Source organism: Echeneis naucrates, chromosome 1, assembly GCF_900963305.1.
Source record: "Echeneis naucrates chromosome 1, fEcheNa1.1, whole genome shotgun sequence".
Lineage (NCBI taxonomy): Eukaryota > Metazoa > Chordata > Actinopteri > Carangiformes > Echeneidae > Echeneis > Echeneis naucrates.
The window spans coordinates 8,704,287-8,717,311 of NC_042511.1; the positions used below are offsets into that span (position 1 = coordinate 8,704,287).

Below are 13,025 nucleotides of genomic sequence, written 5' to 3' on the forward strand. Positions count from 1 at the left end.
ATGTAACAAAGTGAAAAATTTAAGGGGGTCTGAATACTTTCTGTACCCACTGTACATCCAAGTTCAGTTTCTATTTAACTCCAGATCATAAACTAGAATTCATCACATATCAAATTATTTCCCTTAAATTTGGCTCTTAAACTAATCAAACTACCACCAACAAAATTACTGCAATATCAATATTCATGTGCTGTTGTTAGTTGGTGCATGCCCCTTCTGATGTGTAAAAGCAGAGTTCACCAACAAATGGAAATATAATGTCTATTTGTGCTTTGTGAGGTAGTTACACACATGTAGAGTGACTGCTGCATCTTGCACAAACCATGGGAACCTACAACAATCTGAGTCAGCATTTACACATTAGTTTCAACTTGGTATTTTTTATTTATTTTCTTTTTGTTTATTTTATTTTTTTTGGAGAAACATACAAAATAGCTTCAACACAACCATATGTTTACAGCAAGACAGACAGATATGTACAGTTTGACTTACCCCTGTTACTCTCCCTTCCATTTTGTAATATGTAAAATATAACATGAACATTCGAACAATGGATGTCACACTTCCTTTGCAATATTTGTAAATCAACATACTGGTACTTCAAGTCATACAACAGAAGTACTTCTAGCAGTTCAGGTCTCCGTGCTCCTATGTATCCTGTCCACTTGGAGCCCCATTTGGAGCCTTAGAGCAAATGTCAGTTTCTCCATAGTATAGATTTCTTGAACACTTCCTTGTTATAGCCTTCTTCGCTCCAATCAGTAACATCTTTAGATATTTATTTGCTATCGCTTGCGTATGTAATGCCATGGTACCAAAATACATTGTGCTGACATTGTGCAAATTGTACAGCAATTTGAAATATTACAACTTGTTCCACTTCCTAGGTGTCTCAGGTGTCTTAAAAAAAAAATCTCATGAGGTTTTTCAATCCAAATTCGCGCCAGCTGTGTGAATTTGTTGTTTTCCACTGTAGTTTACAAATATCTTCCCATTCTTCCTCGGATATGGTCAGCTCTCCCTCCCTTTCCCATCTACATTTAATATGTAGAGTGCTGGATTTTGAGGAGTCTTGGAAACTTTTGTATAATCTAGATATCAATTTCTTTCCACGCCCAGATTTGTAAATTGAAACAAAGATCTTCAGAATATCACTAGTCAAATCCCCTGTCAAAATTGTCTTTACTCGATTCCTTACTTGAAGATATCTGAAAAAATCTTGCCTCTCCAAACCATATTCCTTTTTGAGATTGTCAAAACTTTTCACAGACCCATAATGTATGAAGCAGCAATAAGCCGTAAGGCCTCTTTCCATCCATATTTTAAATCTACTATCTGTCCTATTTGGGATAAAAGCCACATCATATGTTCAGTGTTGTTTTCATCCAGGGGTTATTTTTTATTTGTAAGACTATTCTGAAGTTTTGCTGTCTGCCATTACGGCCTTAATAGGTGGACCAACAGCTCCTCCCTGTTCTTCTCCTAGTCTATTTTATTTACTACCAAAGGGTTCTCATCTGAGCCGTACAATAGTAGTCTGTCAAGTCTGGCACAACCATTCCTCCTTTGCCTTTTGGCAATTGCATTACTTTAAGTTTTATCCTGGGATTTTTTCCCACCCAGATATATCTAGAAATTAGTTTCTGCCATTCAACAAACCGTCCATCACTTCTTTTAATTGGTTTAGAGAAATATAGTTGGCTTCGAATAGTTTTGTAATGTCTCCCGTAAGGTTAATTCTTGTCAGTTTATTTTCATGGCTCTTTGCAAACCACTGGATAACCACGAGAAAAAGGAAATATGATTTGTTATGGGATGTATTTTATAACTAGAAAAACTAAACCATATTACCTTTAAGTCTTCATCTGAAGTGGAATCTCCAAAGAAAAGACATTAGACATACACTCATCCGTATTAATGAGTTTACAAGTTGAAGCTTGCTGGTTTTGGGTGGCATCCAATCACTTAAGCCCTTTGAAATTATGATTCAAATAGGGTGTAATTCAGAAAGGTAACATATTTAATGCATTACATTAGAGCAGTTTGCTTTTAGCTGCTAATTGGAAGTTGCTTAATGTTAGCAAAGGTCAAATATTGTGACCAAAAGATCAAATTCCAGCCTGCAACACTGGCTGTAGGGCAAGTCCATCTCCATTTTCATCACTCTCCTCATCACTTCTAGCTCCATCATTTTCATTCTGTGTGACAGCATCTGTTGGTGACACAGTAATGGTGTTTTTTACTTTGAAAATGTCCCACTTTTCAGGAAGCAGGCCATGGTTGAACATGGCCAAAGCCAGCAAGGAAAAGACTTGGATGGCTATAATGGTGCAGAGCATGGAGATTGTTCTGACTGGGGACTTTTGGATGAAGACGCCATCTACCAGTATGCAACCAGGAAGACAGAGAACAACAGGAAGACCGACAGCTCTCTCTCCCAATGAAATGCGTACAGTCAGGCCTATGATGTAACCCATCAAGGCACCGTAACCATTTGTCACTTTAGAGAAGAGCACAGAGACCAGGTGGGGGAATATCAAAGTGTAGGAAACATCAGCTCCGAGAATCCAGAGGACCAGGGTGCTGTTTGTGAAGAATGTTATGGATGTCCCAACCACACCCACCACTGCCACCGTGACCCGAATCACCCACTGCATTTCATAGTCTGAAGCCTGAGGGCACGGAGGAAAGCATGAGCAAAAGAGATGAAAAGAGAGGAAATTATTTTAAATCATTCGTCATTCATGTTTGTCGCACTACATTGCGTGGTCTTTACCTGTTGACGCAGGATGTTCTTGTAGATGTTTGAGGAGAAAACTGAAGCAGCAGACAAGAGGGCAGAGTCGGTGGAGGACATGACAGCAGCAGCCACAGCTCCGATTCCAATGACTGAGATGTAAGACGGAGTGAGGTACTGTAGCGTCAGGGGAAGGACCAAGCTCTGTTCACCTCTGACATATGGAGGGGGAGACCCGTACAGTGTCCTGTTCCAGTCTACACAACAGAAAGAACTGTTACTTAACTGTGACTTAAAAAATCAAGTTATTTTAAGCTTCTGACAGGCAGAATGTAACAGACAATAGAAACAGGCCTTTATTTCTACGCCTTTCTGTTTCATATGTAGAATTGGCCACATCTGCATTTCATGTGAGGCCTTATTTTCTGCATGTTCCTCTTATTGTTTCAGATTTAAAGTCCTGTGGTGTTTCAGTGCTGCAGTAAACATGTCATCTCATTTCCCGTTGCTGGTGTTTTTGTTCTTTACATGTTTACATGTTTGTTAGATCTGTTTCTTTCTTCAGCAGTTAGTTAGCAGTTTATCCCATTTCATCCTTTCGGAGTAATGATACAAGCAGGAAAAGTAGTTCATTTTGTTATGATGGAAGTGAAGCTCAGTGAATAGTAAGCGATCCTCTGCTTCCCAAAGTCCAGTCATGGACCAGATTTATAAATTTCTTTGTCTGTATATCTAGAAGCAAATTGTAAGACGTTAACGACTGTTCAACTCAGCTCTCTGGTGGTGACTCACCAGTTAGTTAGTCAACAACATCCGAGGTGATGTGAATTTTATTTTAGAAGGTCTCAACATAACACAAAGGAATCAAAATTTGCACACATACATTCAATAATAAAAAAGGTAGAAGGACAACACAAATAGTATTTATCACAAAATGATAATATTATATATATATTATATAATATAATATTATATATATTATATATTCTGCAGTTCTAATGCTAGGTGAGCTTTAAAGGCTATAGATAATTTATATCTGTTTTTAAACTTAAACGTAGGAATTTAAACTTAACTAAAAAAAAAAAGAAAAGCCACACTGATCGAGCAGCTTTTCACAACCTAAACATTTAGTTCAGCAGAAGCTCCAAGTTAATAGCCACTCTAATGAAAGAATGGAGTAATTTTATTTGTTTTGAATTATTCCAGTTCAGACAGGGAATGAAACTTTGAATAATGAACTGCGTTACTACTTCTGTAAATGATAAACATTCAAGAAGAAGAATTTAGCTTTGTGTTCCAGGTATCGAGTTGTGTAAAGTGTGAGTGTTATAGTATGGGCGATGTTTAACACTGGTGTCACAAGAACCTCTTGATTATAACTGAAAAAACTGTGTTTGGGCTATAAAAAGCAAGGTAATATTTTAAGTAAGTGGACAAACAATATTTTCACAGGAAGCCAAGAAAGGAGTGTTATCTGTTGTTTTTGGGTCTCCAATACACACTTATTTCTTTGGAAGACTTCTTCCAAAGAAGACTAACTTCAAGCTATAATGTACATGTCATTTCTGGCCCAACACTCGCCTGAGGAGGCTATAGTTAATTAAAATCTGTACTCAAACTTAAATGTACAAAAGCAACTGAACTAAAAAAAAAGGCCTGAAAAACAAACAACTGTAATTGGCAAAATTTACAACCACGATCTGAACATTTAGTTCTCACCCGTGGAGGCGGCAACAGCCCCAACCAACACCGGTGGGACTCCCAGTATGGCAATGACAGCAGCAGCGATATAACATGTAAACTGGGCTGTTTGTGATGAAGAGGCAGACAGCGTCCTCTGGTGGAAGCACTGAAACGAGACACTGCCGAGGGCCTGGAAAACAGAGCAGAAGGACAGGACGAAGACGAAGGAAGATGATGAGAACACACACACTGGTTTAGTGCATTTCTCCATCATACTGTACTATTAAGCTCAGGAAGACACATACTGATAATGCTCCGACAAACTGAAATCGTTTTCTCTCTGTGGTTCATTTATTCAACTATATTTGCTCCAATTCAAAGTAGTGGGTTGTCCCAGAGTGCATTGGGCAAAAGGCATCCAAACACTCGGGTTGGGTCACTGGTTGAACAGAAGGTCCACCACAGTTCTCTGTGAACTGTAGAAGGAAACCAGAGCAACCACATTCCAGTTCAATACAGACGCTGGCATTTACAGGAGTAAGGGTTTGGTATCTGAGAAACTCTGTAGTGAAAACACTGAAAAACGAGGATGTTTCTGAGTCACAAGAGGAAGCCAGTGCAAATAACCAGCAAGCAATTATCCAGGGAAAATAATAATGTCCTTGAGAAAATTTAGTTATGAAACTGCACTTTGACCCGTGTGATAAATTAGTGGAGGTGCTGAAAGAGCCGAAAGATTCAGGTCCAGTCAGTCAAAGAAGTATGCTACTGATGAATGAATATTCATCTTACCAGCATCAGGAAGTCATCAGTCCACGCCCAGACTTTGTCCTGATCCAGGGTGCCGACCCAGGGCTCTTGAAAGGTGTGATTGAAAGCAGTCTGGGCAATGTTTGTGGAAGTGGGGCTGAGCAGAAGGAAGGGGACACACAGCCACTGCAGACAGATAACAAGTTCATCAGACCGGCTCATTTTCACACCAATATGATTATTTTGTCAGATAACAGGAGAAAGAAGACTTTCAGGTGGAAACCCGCGTATTTGCAGCTAACATGTTCTTCCAAAAATTCCAAATTGATGTTATGCCTGAAATCAGACATTTAGATTTAGCATAGTTAACATTCTTTGTTTATCTTGTTTATTAACCTGTAAAATTTGAAGTCAAGATGTGTCATTGTACAAGATGCTGTAACTCACCAAACTGAGGAAGGTTAGAGAGAGCTGGATGATGTCAGTGTAGGCTACTGAATAAAGGCCTCCTAACAAAGTGTAGATGATGGCAACAACTGATGAGACCCAAGCAGAGTAAACATAGGGCAAGTCCAGTATCACACTCATTGTTGATCCTGTAGATAAAACCACAAACACAGATACACAAAATGAAATGCTTTAATAACCAGCGCTAAATGTAAATGTGTGATTTCAACTCATGTGTCCTGAAAGTTTGTGTACCTAGGCCAAGGAGTGTGCAGGACACCCACAGCACATCCACCAGCAGACAAGGCAGCACGAGAGCTCCACTCAGCACGTTGCCATACTTTATCTGAAAGGGGTCCATCATGGTGAGATACTTCATGTCCCTCATCGGCTTGACAAAGAAAAGACCCCCTGGTACAGTGGATGATGTTTAAACTATTATTTCACTACATTGTTTTTTTATTATTATTAGTTTGATATCTGGATGCATTTATAAAAACTTTTATTTATTAGCAGTGGGTGATGTCTTCTCTCTCCTCTCCCTCTTACTCTGTCTCACTTGCTCCTCTCTCTGTATATTGTCAGTATAGCAAATCTAAATGGCTGGACCTGTTCATGTTATAGTGATGGAAATTCTTCATTTGATATTAAATACATCTTGCTCATGGGAAAAAAAATGTGTGTGTTAAAACTAGTGTGCTTTACCTATTATGAATGCCACAGAGTATTGTATTGGCATAAGAGCCCATATCAGTCCCATTTTAGGCATGTACACAGCCTCAGCCAGGCCCAGGATAAATCCACCTCCAACCCATGTAGCTGCAGAAGAATTACACACACACAGAAAGATATTAGAATCAATAATTTGTTAATAAGAACAAAAAATAAATGTCCAGCCTGTTGCTTGCAGATTGAATATGATTTTATAAATCTTATGGACATGTTGTATATACTGTCAGGTTGGCTGAGATTAAAGTCTGAACTCACCAGTCATGGTGAAAATCCCAACCAGCAGGTGGATATTCCTGTCTCCAAGGAGAATCACTTCAGTCCTGTTTCCTCGACTGGTCTTCTCAGCCTGGCGGGACTTCTGGGCTGCCCACACCCCTGTCCCCAGAATAAGGATGTAGAACAACAACACCACAAGCATGCCGGGGATGTTCAGAGCCATGGTGGTCAGCAACTATGGGGCAAACTGACAGATCAGCCAAATAAACAGCAAATACTGCCACTGTATCTTTACAAAGATTGTGCAATCACAAAGGTCACTAACAGACTGGAGACCGAAAGAGTAGAAACTTAGATGACTCTAAACTTAGAAACTCTAAATGAAATGTCGTATATTGCAGAGTACAAAGAAATGTTCAGATACAATGAAAAAAAAATGCTGTTATTATAAGTCAGTCAGTCTACAGTGAATCAATCATGAATGAAACCAGGTCAATAATTTCAGCATCAGTGTAAAACATTGCTACTGCTTATTCATAAGGCTCAGAGGGGTGTTGGAGCCAATCACAGCCAACGTTCTGGAGGAGGGCAAGGTACACTCTGGACAGCTTGCCAGTCTATCGGAGGGCCAACGTGAAATATCCATTACTGTGCGACAAGTGTACGTATAGTATTTGTAGTCTTAACTTTGGCCATCTGCTGGACTGATTTGTAGGAATGGACCATTATCATACTGTATGTTATCATACCTTATCTTTCAGGGCCAAAACAACAAACGTATTAATAAATAGATAGAAAATAAAAACAGACTATAAAGCAATGAGGATTTAAAAAAAAAAAAGTCACATCACCACCATGAGCCATGACCAAAGCAGAAAACAGGCTCACTTCAGTGCTCATGTTATGCTGTCATATGTTGTGACAGCATAACATTATGTAAACAGGTAAATCAATCTAAAATCATGCAAGTCCTTGTGAAGTTACACAAAGCTGGATTGTACAACAATAGCAGATGCCTTTCTGAGGACTTGGTGATGGAGAGGCAGAGTGCTGTTGGCAGATCGCTTTGGCTGAATTTACCGTGACATGTGTGCATCCGGTCCTCTGCTGTGGAAGAACCTGTGCTTCAGTCAGACGGTCCAATGAAATCCAAAGACAACAACACTGCTGTCTTGTTTTGGTTTAAATTTTGAAAGCGCTTAATTTACAGCAGAGCAACCAGTGGGGCCGGACAGCAACCAAGAGGGGCAAGCGCTCAGGGAAACAAAATGAATAGATATATAAGAAAGGGGGGGCATCACTCATAAAGGCAGCAGATATCCGATGCTCAGGCACTCCTCTGGTGTGGTTCTCATGGTATTTGTACAGAGTGGTGCAAAATTCGCTTCACGGCCGGTTAGCTCAGTTGGTTAGAGCGTGGTGCTAATAACGCCAAGGTCGCGGGTTCGATCCCCGTACGGGCCAAGCTAGCTTTTCCTTTTTTTTTTTTTTTTTTTTTAATACGAAAATACCAGTAATGACCCCTTTTTATTACGGTCTGGTTTTCCGCTAAGATCATCCTACCCGTCGTTAACATGGACACAGTGATTGTATAGTTAATATAAGACAAACCCCTCCGCGGACCTACACACGTGTGGTTCCATGGTGTAATGGTTAGCACTCTGGACTCTGAATCCAGCGATCCGAGTTCAAATCTCGGTGGAACCTGTAGTTTTTTTTTTTTTTTTTTTTTTTGGCCATTGTGCCTTCCCAATGCTTTATATTCAACTGCGTAGTGACGCACAGCGCAATAATCACCACTAGGTAGAGCCACAATTTCAATAAATACAGGCGAAATGGTTGTTTCTTACAGGGCACTACTTCCTACTGCAAGCACTCAATGAAACGTTTGTCTTTCCAGCCACACACGCAAGTTTATTTATAATCAGCAAATAAATCACATTCTTTTTTTTCTTTTTTTTTTTTACAAATAAAACATTGGCAAAAAGTGACACAAAGAAACCAATCAAAGAACCACTGACATAGGTAAACATCAGTTTTCTCGTCTAACTATTTGACTCAAATTGTCTCCCATGGCAGACAGGAATCATTTTAAAGTCAGAGTCTATATGTGGAATTTGTAATGCAGTAAAAACAAGTGAAAACAAGACTCCATAATTCATTTTTTCTGTTTTTTCTTGGTTTTTGCTGCCACCTTCTGGTGTGAACTGGGTGGTTTGCTTCTGAAAAAGGGAAAAAAAACATGTTCTCTTCATGTATGTATGTATAGCTATATATATAGCTATATATATATAATATATATATATATAACATATATATATATAACATAACATAAAGCAATTGGTTCACTTACTTAGGAGTTTTGTCTGGTGTCTCTGGGTTAAGTATAACAACTTCCTCCTCTTCACTGTCAGATATTTCAACCACATCTCCTATAAAACAAAACAAATTCCCTATTTATTGGAAGTGGTAAGCTCGGTCCATTTTATGGACGGGGGGGCCGCTCGATTCACTGAGTGGAGTGAAGTCAGTGAACCAAATCACATGAGTCCGGTTTCCAGTAAGACCACTGACCTGGGTCAGTGAACCGATTCAGATGAATGATCTGATTCAGAACTGTGCACAAAACAAATCCTCTGACTCTCCTTGTGAATTTAGCTGCAGCCAACCAGAGGACTCTCGTAGGATCCGGGTTAATGGATACCTCGGACTCTTGATTCTTGATTCAGTACGAAGGTTTGAATCATTAACCCGGGTGATTCAGAAACTAACTGCTATTTATCTCAGATTAATTGAATCTGTTTTTTTTCTCTCATATTTTTCAACCCTCAAGGAATAATTTCGATTGTAAAAAAAAAAAAAAAAAAAAAAAAAACACTGTTAAATAAAGAATTGATGGTATATAACAAAATGTAACAATAAAATAGAGGAAAGCATTTAGCATAAGTGAAAAATGTAGAAAATATAGAAAATTTTAATCACCTGACACAAAAGCATTCAAATGTTTGAATGTTTGATAACACTTGTTTTTACTTTACTTTTTTAAATTTTGCTTCCTCAGCTTATCTTTATCGTTGATGTTTTGGCTTTTGTTTGCTTCTTAAGAGAAAATTCCATCAATGAAAATTTAACATGGAATCAAGATGCAAACTACAATAATAATAATAATTACCTCTTTTGCTATCTTCTTTATCCACTTCCATCTGTATGACCTTGTCCTCTTCATCACCACTGATGTTATTTTCTTCCTCCTCCTCCTCCATTCCCCATGTACTGTGTATGCCCTCCCCCACCTGGCCCACACCTGGGAGGGGCACCACTGGGGATGGGACCCTAAGATGTACAGTTAAGAAGCCACAGTGTATACAGTATGTCAAAGCATCAGAAAAAGGGGAGATTTAGACATTTTTTGACGCAGCTGTTACTCCTGCTCAGTTTAGGATACGTCTGAGGTGGGGTTCCTGCTTTCTGAACGACGTAACTGGCCCTTTCTGTCACACCCTCCACGTCCACTGGAGTCCCTTCCATTTTCAGAGCCGTGATTCGTTCCTGAGGAATAGACTCTGCAAAACCGCACTTGCTACCTGCCTTCCTGGAAAATTGTGAAATACAGCATTCTTATATTAATTCAACAACAAAACTTTCAAAAGTCAATACTGCAGTATAGTAAAGTGAATGAAGTAAATGTCACTCACCTGGCTTTCTTGTCATTTTCCAGGGCTTTGCTGATGAGGTCTGTGATCTCAGACACTTTGACACTGGCGATTTTACTGCATCTCATAACCTTCATATCAAATTAGTGGAAAATATGAGTTATATAGAAGATAAAGCTGCTTTTCCCAGAGTTATGGAAATGTATAAATCACTAAAATTAAGTGATAGATCTCATCATGGCTGCAACTAATATGATAGATAACAATAGAATACTGAGATTCTGGCTCCATTCACCTGGTCCCTCAGCAGCATGATACCCCCACTGGATTGGATGGAACAGATTTCTCTGTGTTTGTTCATGGCAATCATCAACAAGCCATCCATTACCCGCTCCTCCCGCTCACAGGGATCCACTAGCAGATAAGTTCTGCAGAATGAAATGGAGGTGTAGAAAGAAGAGTGGGTATGGAGAAGGTCAGTGCTCATTTCTGTTTGTCTCTTAAAATTACTCCAAAAGAATAAAAGAGCAAAGGGTAGACATTTAACACAGGAACAGAATGATGTGATATTATTCAATGTGACACATGTAAGAGAAGAAAGGAGATTTAGCCTATGTGGACAAAGGGAGTGGTGTTTAATCTTAAAGTAGCACAGCTGTGTTGTGTTTTTACTATAATATAATATAAAGCAAAAATGATGTATAAACTTTATTATTAAGTCAGATCGTTTCCTCTGGCTGCACAGAGAAAAACGTTGTGAAAGAGATTTGCTCCTAACCCCCCTTTCAAATTTAAGGGTAGTATAAATACCTAAAGGTACACTGTCTTGTTTATTACAGTGTTTAGACATTGCTGGATGCTGTCGTTTCCAAGTGATAAAGCTGTGATCCATCAATTAAAGTGATCTGAGGAAATTAAATCATAACATATATTCAGCATTGACTGTACATGGATGAGGCTTACCCTTGCTGGAAGAAGGAGAAGCTGACACTGATGGGCATGTGGTAGATACTCAGAGGAATGGGGTCTCTCTCCTCTGGACCATACTGATGGAGGGCAGAATTGAATGCAAAGTCACAATCACCACAAAGTAGCACAAAAAAAAAAAAAGCTACACATTACTCCTACCATATCAGATCTGTCCACATTGTTTGTTTTGAACATGTTTGTTTTGAAATGTAAACAAAGAGGTTATCTGTTGTAGGTCCATGTTATGTTTCACTTTTAATATCATAAGTGCAGATAAGTCAGATGGCTTTTCATTTGCATCATCAGCCATTTTGCTGTATATTCAATGCAGCAGAGTCACCACCTGCTGCGGCGGCTGGTCACTCACCACTGTGACATCATCACCCTGGATGGCGACATCGGGGCGTCTGAAGTGACACAGAGCAGTGATAGCTGCAATGCTGGCAGCATCCATCAAGTTCCCGTCATGATTCAGTGTGTGAACATCCACTCTGATCTGCCACACCTGATCACGCACATGCACACACATTCACAGACACTATCATCACATTGTTCTATTTTATCGTATATCCTCTGTGTGTAATTTTGGTGAGTGTGTGTTGTTTTTGTTTGCTTGTTTTGTCACCTTTTCTCCAGACACCACACATAGAGACTCTGTGTCAATGCACTTGGAGTTCCTCAGGCATCTCTCCAGCTGTCTGTTCAGCTTCACTGACAGCTCAGACTGTCTGGGGAGAAAGACGTCACCACAGATGATTTACACTCACTGCACCACTGTGTCTCACTCTCTCAACATAAAATCTATTAGATGTGTTAGCAGAAAAGTAAATATAAACTAGTCCATGTGCTGCCATCATTAATTTGGCTAATATTGTAATACAACTGTTGATTTAGTGGCCATGCTTTATCTCTGATCTCAATGTTGCCTCACCTGCCCTGTTCAAACACAGGCGAGGCCATGGGTGACAGCTCGATATTGAAGAACAAGATTCCCTCATTTGGTCGATTGTCTTTAGGAGCCACCAGCTCACAGGACACCTGAGCCATGACCCTGCAGATCATAGATATCATAGATAATCACAGGAAAATTCTAATTCAAGACGGAAATGGGAATGGAGGGAGCTCATTTTTAACCACAACAAAGTGCTACTCATGAACGGGTTCACCAGGCGGACACTGCAAGAGTATAAAACGATCTCGTCATAATTTCACCTTGTTTTCCCCAGATCCACAAAGCAGCATCCATAGTCGGTGCCAAACGTGATCTTTATCTTCCTGTAGTCATATGTCTGCCGCCCATCCAGGCGCTGCAGGGAAAGGACAGGACAGGTGAGTGTCAACATCTATGGACGTGGACAACAAGGCTTCTCCAGCTACATAAATGCTTCATTTCCCTCCAAACAGTGCTTTTGATGAAAGCATCAGCTGCATCATTGGACTGAAGTTGGGACATGTTAGGAGGCAGCGCACCTTTTTCTCCTCGAAAGCTTTAAGTAAGAAATCCCGCTCACAGTTGGCTAACGGTGTGTCCTTCATTCTGCGGGTTTGTGTAGATGCGGGACTATTTTAATTTAATATGATTAATATGATCACTCCTGGAAAACCACCGATCCCACTAGCATGTGGCCGCATCAATGTTTTCTGAACTCTACCCCGGAAGTGCATAGGAAATGCCACAGTAAGAGCTCGGGCAATATCATTCTTTTTCTTATCCTCTTTCCAAGGACTGTGAAAAAAACAACGTTTTTTGGCATGGTAGTGATTATTGACGTAGATCCAGATGTACCTAGGCGCTCCGTTCGCAAAGCATTTTAGCTGAATTTACTGGTGATAAGCTT

The 13,025-nt window shown here is 39.7% G+C and overlaps 2 protein-coding genes and 2 non-coding genes across 4 annotated transcripts; 2 read left to right on the plus strand and 2 right to left on the minus strand.

Moving 5' to 3' along the window:
- Positions 1-2,108: 2,108 nt before the first annotated feature.
- Positions 2,109-6,791, minus strand: LOC115050460 (high-affinity choline transporter 1-like). Its single transcript, XM_029513327.1, has 8 exons — positions 6,605-6,791; positions 6,323-6,436; positions 5,873-6,028; positions 5,618-5,766; positions 5,213-5,356; positions 4,457-4,610; positions 2,777-2,994; positions 2,109-2,672 (listed from the first exon to the last, which is right to left on the minus strand). The coding sequence occupies exons 1-8, from the start codon at positions 6,786-6,788 to the stop codon at positions 2,109-2,111; spliced, it is 1,683 nt and encodes a 560-aa protein (XP_029369187.1). The 5' UTR covers positions 6,789-6,791.
- A 1,164-nt stretch (positions 6,792-7,955) lies between these two features.
- trnai-aau (transfer RNA isoleucine (anticodon AAU)) lies at positions 7,956-8,029 on the plus strand. Its single transcript has one exon. It is a non-coding gene; the product is annotated as a tRNA-Ile (tRNA).
- A 171-nt stretch (positions 8,030-8,200) lies between these two features.
- Positions 8,201-8,272, plus strand: trnaq-cug (transfer RNA glutamine (anticodon CUG)). Its single transcript has one exon. It is a non-coding gene; the product is annotated as a tRNA-Gln (tRNA).
- Positions 8,273-8,460: 188 nt separating this feature from the next.
- On the minus strand, positions 8,461-12,822 carry exosc9 (exosome component 9). The gene is made up of 12 exons (XM_029500115.1): positions 12,658-12,822; positions 12,400-12,494; positions 12,119-12,238; positions 11,813-11,915; positions 11,555-11,692; positions 11,182-11,264; positions 10,514-10,646; positions 10,261-10,349; positions 10,011-10,157; positions 9,738-9,898; positions 8,919-8,997; positions 8,461-8,787 (listed from the first exon to the last, which is right to left on the minus strand). Exons 1-12 carry the CDS (start codon positions 12,721-12,723, stop codon positions 8,724-8,726), a joined length of 1,278 nt encoding a protein of 425 aa, XP_029355975.1. The 5' UTR covers positions 12,724-12,822; the 3' UTR covers positions 8,461-8,723.
- Positions 12,823-13,025: the final 203 nt, after the last annotated feature.

What these genes read in the sequence shown, in the direction of transcription:
- LOC115050460 (XM_029513327.1), bottom strand. Translation starts at nt 6,788, where the DNA reads ATGGCTCTGAACATCCCCGGCATGCTTGTGGTGTTGTTGTTCTACATC. An exon ending in TGGGATTTTCACCATGACTG is followed by an intron (nt 6,437 to 6,604) that starts GTGAGTTCAGAC and finishes ATTCTTCTGCAG; the next exon opens with CTACATGGGTTGGAGGTGGA. An exon ending in CTCTAACCTTCCTCAGTTTG is followed by an intron (nt 5,357 to 5,617) that starts GTGAGTTACAGC and finishes ATCTGTCTGCAG; the next exon opens with TGGCTGTGTGTCCCCTTCCT.
- exosc9 (XM_029500115.1), bottom strand. Translation starts at nt 12,723, where the DNA reads ATGAAGGACACACCGTTAGCCAACTGTGAGCGGGATTTCTTACTTAAA. An exon ending in TTCTCCTTCTTCCAGCAAGG is followed by an intron (nt 10,647 to 11,181) that starts GTAAGCCTCATC and finishes TTCATTCTGCAG; the next exon opens with AACTTATCTGCTAGTGGATC. An exon ending in TCATGCTGCTGAGGGACCAG is followed by an intron (nt 10,350 to 10,513) that starts GTGAATGGAGCC and finishes TTTGATATGAAG; the next exon opens with GTTATGAGATGCAGTAAAAT.